This window comes from Camelus bactrianus, chromosome 3, assembly GCF_048773025.1.
Source record: "Camelus bactrianus isolate YW-2024 breed Bactrian camel chromosome 3, ASM4877302v1, whole genome shotgun sequence".
NCBI classification, from domain to species: Eukaryota; Metazoa; Chordata; class Mammalia; order Artiodactyla; family Camelidae; genus Camelus; species Camelus bactrianus.
This window is the reverse complement of record NC_133541.1, coordinates 116,628,929-116,636,517: the sequence shown is the minus strand read 5'-3', so window position 1 is coordinate 116,636,517 and position 7,589 is coordinate 116,628,929. Positions and strand designations below refer to the sequence as shown.

Below are 7,589 nucleotides of genomic sequence, written 5' to 3'. Positions count from 1 at the left end.
AGACAAAAATACATGATCTCATTTAAGGACCATACAGAAAGAGTCTAGTTATAAAGTAGTGAATTGAATCAACATAAAATGGTCAGCTCTTTGTGTGTTTAGACATAATCAATGGCATGGCTAGAACAGGATGACGGAGGTTAGAAAGACTGGATTTGAATCTTGAATCTGATGTGTAAGCATGGATGCAATCTTTGCAAAACTGCGAAAATTATTTGCACAGAAGCCTTTTGAATTGTCGATTGTTTCTAATAGCATGTCTCTCTATTGGATTAAATTAACTGATATTAATCATACACAGCTCCAAGCACAGAGCAGGTACCCAACAAATGTTGGGTTGTCAGCCTGCATTCAGTTAATGAAGCATTCTCATGAATGCATTTCTTCTTCTGTTTCTAGGACTGAGTGATTGCATCAGAGGCCTCAGTGTGGGGTCTCTGTTTTCTGGTTTATCTCAGAACTTCAATGGGCACAGACAATGAAACTCTCCCCCAAGACTTTCTGCTGTTGGGTTTTCCTGGGTCCCAGTTCCTTCAGCTCTCCCTTTTCATGCTTTTTCTGGTTATGTACATTCTCACAGTTGGTGGTAACACGGCTATCTTGATGTTGGTGAGTACCTCCCACCAGCTACACACCCCCATGTACTTCTTTCTGAGTAATCTTTCTTTCCTGGAGATTTGGTACACCACAGCTGCAGTCCCCAAAGCCCTGGCCATCCTCCTGGGGAGAAGCCAAATCATATCATTTACCAGCTGCCTTTTGCAGATGTACCTAGTTTTCTCACTGGGCTGCACAGAGTACTTCCTCCTGGCAGCCATGGCTTACGACCGCTATCTGGCCATCTGTTACCCTCTCCACTACGGGGTCATCATGAATAGCCTCCTCTCAGTGCAGCTGGCCCTAGGCTCCTGGGTCTGTGGTTTCTTGGCCATCGCAGTGCCCACAGCCCTCATCAGCAGCCTGTCCTTCTGCGGCCCCCACACCATCAACCACTTCTTCTGTGACATTGCACCCTGGATTGCCCTGGCGTGTACCAGCACCCGGCCAGTGGAACTTGTGAGCTTTGTGATTGCTTCTGTGGTCATCCTGAGTTCCTGCCTTATCACCCTGGTCTCCTACGTCTACATCATCAGTACCATCCTCAGGATTCCCTCAGCCAAGGGCAGAAGCAAAGCCTTCTCCACCTGCTCCTCACATCTCACTGTGGTGCTCATCTGGTATGGGTCCACAATCTTCCTTCACGTCCGCACCTCCATCAAAGAAGCCTTGAACCTCACCAAAGCTGTCCATGTCCTGAACACCATGGTAACTCCAGTTCTAAACCCTTTCATCTACACTCTCCGTAACAGGGAAGTACGAGAAACTCTGCTGAAGAAATGGAAGGGAAAGTAAACTGCCTTCAACAAAACAGGCCTCTGTTAATTGCCTCCATATCTGTTCAGGGGTTCCAAGTAAGAATATGGAAAAAGCGGGTAAATCTTAATTGATACGGGGAGAGAAAAATAAACCTAAGAAAAAAATTCAAACAAAACAAACAAACACAAAAACACATACTTTCTCTATTTTCTTATATATGGTAAGAATGACAGCTCTTTTTAAAATTTTATTGTAATTTAGTTGATTTACAATATTGTGATTCCATTGGAATGGGAGTTCTGGATGTAAACAAACTGGGCTTTTTTCTTTAAGAAAAAAAATCTTTATATACTGACACATTTATCCTTGGCATTGATTTATAAAATAATGTGCCCTAGGCAGTGAGTGTTTTGCTAAACAAGCTGTAAATTCTTGTCCCTTTTAAAGACTGTTTTGATAACATAAATGAAAACTTTTGAGACATATTTGTGAAATATCAGACATGGGAAATAGCAGAAGTTTAGATGAATAAAAGGATAACTTAAATCATAGTGTGCAATTATTTCAACACACCATTTTTTTGGATAAAACTACAGTGAAATGTATACACATAAAACGGATAAGTATAATGTGCCACACTTGTTTAACAAGGATGGTGAACAAAGCATTCTAAAAAGCGAGTGATGGAAAGTTAAAAGTAGGTCAACAGGACTGCCGGAGGGTTTGGATAAAGCAATAAAAATTACTTACGTAACAATATGTTGGCCTCAGAAAAGGCTAATAGTAATGGATTCTGACTGTTAGCAAGTTGCCAAGGTTAGACTATCTCATGGCTTCAAATAAAAAGTGACTATAGAAAAAAGAATTATGATAGTTATTTGATTTTTCTCCAAATGACTCCATCCCATTGAAAAGCTAGATACTTTCATTTTTAACCATTAACACAAGGATGAAATGTTTATTTCCCTCCCTTACCCTTTTCTCTATGGCTATAGGTCAGAAGCAGCCAAGGAGGACATAATCTGTCCTGGTCCATATTGGCTCACACACGTGCAATGCGGGCTGCTTCTCAAGGGGAAAAGCCTTTGGGCTGAGTAGCAGCTACCCATTAGGCCCCATTTGTTTGTATTATTTGAAATCTCTCCTGGGCCCTCACTCAAAAATAAAGTAGGAGATGATAGAAAAAGAAGGTACCTGTCTGAAGGAAATAGGAGAAAATATTTCATCGTGAGAATAATGAGTATTAATTTTCAGAAGGCATGTCTATGTTGAAGGTTTACTTCTTCTTAAGTCAGTATAATGAAACAATGTACATCTGATCTGCTCTCCTTCTTTATTTATTGTGAGCATGAGTTTCAAATCTATGAAATTTCTAAGCTCTAAAAAATCACAAAAGATCACAAGGAAAGTTTCGGAGGTGACGAATATGTGTAGTACCTTGGTTTTAGTGTTGATATCCTGGCTATATGCATATGTCCAAACAAATCAATATATATACAGTAGATGTGTGTATTTTTTGTGTATCAATTGTATTTCAAGAGAGCTAAAAAATAAATAAATAAAAGTAAATTCCTAAGGTTACTTTTTGGAGATTTCTAAGAATCAAAACTTCGAATAAAAGTCAGACTGATGTTTTCTAAGGAAAAAATAACATTCCTGCTTTGATGGGTGAGCCTCGGCTCTTAAAAACTTAAAATCAGGTGCTACTGTCAATCTCAGTAAATGTTACCTTCAACATCTCATCCTCTGGTGCACACCTCATTATATCAAAACCAAGGGAATAGTGCTTAGCTTTTAAAGTGAATGAGTGAATGAGTCAGTTTACCATGATACTGTATCCAAGATTTAATGCTAAGTGAAGGAAATAATTGAGAATGAACAGAATATCTTCATTAACTGAGGTCTTTACTCTTATGTTGATTTAAAAAATGGCACTCTGAGCATTATTTGCATGATGTATTGTCAAACAAATATACCTAATTACAGGCTATTTGATTTAGTTTTCTTTTTTTAATCAAGCTACAATTCGATTGAAAGAATATAGAAATGTAAGGGTTGAAAGGTTCTGAAAATTAGACTGTTTAAATGGGCTTTATATAGCGAAGTTATATTAACTTTACCTGGATGTTTGGGAATAGATACTATGTCTGGCCAGGAACATTTCCCCTATCTTGTACTTAATACAGAAGGCATATAAACCCATCCTTCAAGCAATATTAATAGGACATACTAAAAGAAATGAACAAAATTACCTGAGTAGGCCATTGAAAAAAAGTTTTATTTACATCTTAGTCAGAAATCTTCCTAATATAAAAAGCAAGTTGAGAATAATGTAGATGAATGGATGGATAAACCTCTGATGTCATTTTTCCCCATCAGTTCCAAAACCTCCCCTATTTATCTCAAAAGGTTTGTAATGCTATGTTTATAATAAATGTTGAATAAGCATTTAGATCATTGCCTGGCATTTTAAGAAAACTGTTAAAATGGTCTAACCTTCACCCACGTACTTTTTCTCTAAGACAAACAAACAGAAGAACGACACCTATATGGCAAACGTGAAATTCTGTGTTTGAATTTCAGTGGACATTTCAAACTATGAGGATGTTCAGCAAATGGGGCAGATGCGATGTTATTCTGTTGCAAGTACAGCATTGACATGAGTTGCATGTGTGTATGGATATGCATAAGCAACGCCAAAAGGAAGAACCGAACAGGTTTTCAAACGAGTCAGTTCAATTCGGAAAGAAATTTAGCTGAAGAGTTTGTTGCACTCAGTAATGGAAAACCAAATGTCATCCTGTAATTTATTTGCAGACCCCCTCTTCTTCACAATGTAGAGGACTAAGCGAACTTCTACAATCTTTGCTTTAACCTTTGTCTTTACATACATTTCCTGCCACTCTTTCCTATTTATTTTCTATTGGGAGAGAGTGATCCTCAAGGCAGGTGTAACTGCTCCTATACCGATGTCCATCCATTTGTTCTTTGAATGTCCTTTAAGCATTCCCAGTAATGTCCCAGTAATGTCTCTCATTACTCAGATTTCCTACTCTATGAGGCTACTATCTTGGGATACCTTTGGTCTTTTTTTTTTTAACATTTTTTATTGATTTATAATCATTTTACAATGTTGTGTCAAATTCCAGTGTTCAGCACAATTTTTCAGTCATTCATGGACCTATACACACTCATTGTCACATTTTTTTCTTCGGGATACCTTTGGTCTTAAAGAGAAATGATGACACAGAAAGGCCAAGTTATTCCACGCTGTAATTAGTAATCAGCACAGGGTTGTTTTAATTGTTCCTCTGAGATCCCTTGTAACCTAACTGCCGGAAACTCAGTCCAAAATGCTGTTCCCTGGACACCCTTGTTCTTGAGTCCAGAAATTTTTTTTAATATTAATCTTAGGTATAATGAAAGCAACACTTAAGAAAATATAAAAGAAGACTTGATAGCAAACTGACAAAGACATGATAGCAAACTGACAAAGACAATTGGTTTTATCTTCAGATTTTCTTTTTTTTAGTGATTTATCATAGGTCACCGTTTGAACATGGCAGTACCCTGCAGAGAACTAAAGTGAGTATCTGTGGACACTCTGTCTCACTTTTAAAGTTACCATAACATTATGAACTGGGTAGGGATATAGATGGACTAAGTAACCTTTTTAGTTCTTTCTTAGACACAAGGCAAGAGAATATTTGTCCACAGATTAAAATTCAGTTCAAAACAGGGGATATTTATTTGATGATAAATGTACTTATACTGTTTGTCTGCCATCTTGATTTTTTTTCGTATCAAATATACACAAATTTAAGTTTAGAACAATGTCAGCTAAACTTAGTTTAATATACTGTTAGAAATAGTTAACGTTTCAGAAATTGTTTTAGAATATCTCCCTTTTTCAATTAGCATCAGGTTTAATTAGCAAAATAGCTCAAAATGAGCTTTCAAAACTCCTCATTTTTTCAGTGCTCTAAACTGCTTCAAACACCTCTAAAAATTACAGCCTATATAAGGATTTCAGTTAGTCATTCAACACACATATCCTACCCATTGATGGACTCTTGAATGAGAAAAGTGATCAGTTCAAATCTGAATTTGCAAAATGCTCTCTTCCCAAACTTGGAGAATTAAAATGCTTTGGGAATTTAGGTGTGGCTAAGAATCTCAGGAACGGGCATTTCATTGCCTTCAGTTGTCCTAGGGTAACAAATCATTTGCTTAAAGCTGAGGAGTTTCCCAAGACAGAAGACTTTTGGAGACAAAACAGGGCAGGCTAACCACGATGGTCGATAAGCTCTCCTAAGCGCCACTGCCTTTTATCTTTTTACACTGCGTTTTCCTTCCCAGACACTCTGCCTCTGTTTGATCACATCAAAACCTTAGAAAACTAAGAAATAGCCTCTTTCACCCCTCTTCCAGTACTGTGAGGTACCAAAGACAATGCAGCATACTCCTAGAACAAAACTTGAACTAGAAACATATTTGATTTAACCTTGCCTCATAGAGTTGCCTAGAATGAAACTGTCTAACAGAAGCCATTCAGGACTGTGAGAGCACAGACTAAATTGCATCACTGGAGCCCCATAAAACACAGTGGCTACTGTATCCCGTCCCTAGCCGCTTGCCTTACACACTGGAGACCTTTTAAAAGTGTGCCTGTGTTGTTCATGCTGGCAATGAAATTGAAACTATTTGAAAACAGTGGTGATTATGATGAGAATGATGATGCAGTCGCTGATGCAGAAGAATAAATGATGCTTTAGGAGTTGCATCAATAGGACACTGACCCGTGGACAACATCATAAGTGAGTTTTGTTATTAGACTGACACAATTCTCATCTCCACATCACCAATGTCTGATGGGTGTGACAATGAACAGCTTATAAATTTTATCAGATTTTATCAACTACCTCGTATGTAAAATAGGAACATTAATATTTTTTATTCTTAATTAATACTGTCCTTAGGATTTTAAAAAATGATAAATGGCACATATATAAAACATCAGTATGAGCTGCTATTAAATATTCTGAGTTCTAGGCATCAGGAAACACAACATGACCTCAATTCTCACCCTCTAGGAAGGGGTTCCCATGGTTTATTTGGCAATAAGCCTACATTTTGCCAAATAACTAACATTAACTTTTCTAAAGTTATCTTTGTATATAGTTTTATCTGTTATATACATTTACTTATTTTGGTAACTAGTTATTATCAATAAATCCTAATGATAAATTTAATTAAATTAAGATTGCTGTACAAACCAGCTGTTGCTTGTAAACACAATGTCAGCTCATAATGGACAACATACTGTCACCCTCTGAATTTATCTTTTATGTATGATGCCTTTAGGGTTATCTTTCTAATATTGGAGCACAGCACATACTACTTACTCTCTCAGAAACTTCCCCCTTCTCCCTTATTGCCTACTGAAACACAATTTTTTTTTTCTTAAAGTATGACTACCTGAATGTGTTAACTTGCTATACCTCACATAACACAGTAATACCTCTTTTCTCACAATTCAGTTTTGTCACCAGACCACATGCCATTTCCCAGGCATATTTTGTACATCATACCCCCTAAAGTTTTCAGCTTTAGTGTTTTTGCTTGGAATATTTTTCTTTCTTCTTTCTTTCCTTTCCCTTCACAGTCCTCAAAAGCTGTTAACCTTTCAAAGACAATACCACATTCATACTTTCAGTTAGTCATTCAACAATCCTATCCAAGATCAAAATTAGTATATTATGTTAGTATTTTAAATTGTTCCATGTTTAATTATCACCCCATGATCTCAATGCATGTTAGTTTATTGTCTGTTGCTTGTTTTACCATTAACCTAAAGATAATCGAGAACATACATTACATTTCCTATATATTATAATTAAGTTCAATAGCATTATGATTAATAAAGTGGAATTTTCTTTTATTGTCAACCCAATCTACTTATTCTTTTATTATAATATTCAACCATTTCAAACATATTTTTGTAATTCTTTTTCTTTTATTAAACATTAAAAACTGCCTCCTTATTAATAAAAATCCATATGTTAAAATTATGACTTTTTAAAATGAAATGAGTTTTGAAAGCTAAGTAATTATTATTACCGTTAATTGAAAGCTAAATATGGGCTGAGACTTAAGCTAATAATTTGTGTTTCTTATATAATCCTCAAAGCAGCTCAATGAGTTTACCACTGTTATTAAACTCAACAAATGAG

At 36.3% G+C, this 7,589-nt stretch overlaps 1 protein-coding gene across 1 annotated transcript; it reads left to right on the top strand.

Annotated features, from left to right (window-relative positions):
- The first annotated feature begins 465 nt into the window (after positions 1-465).
- Positions 466-1,392, top strand: OR6F1 (olfactory receptor family 6 subfamily F member 1). The gene has a single exon (XM_010953461.2). It carries the CDS (start codon positions 466-468, stop codon positions 1,390-1,392), a length of 927 nt encoding a protein of 308 aa, XP_010951763.2.
- The last annotated feature ends 6,197 nt before the right edge of the window (positions 1,393-7,589 follow it).

Coding starts and splice junctions, on each gene's coding strand:
- OR6F1 (XM_010953461.2), top strand. CDS start 466: ATGGGCACAGACAATGAAACTCTCCCCCAAGACTTTCTGCTGTTGGGT.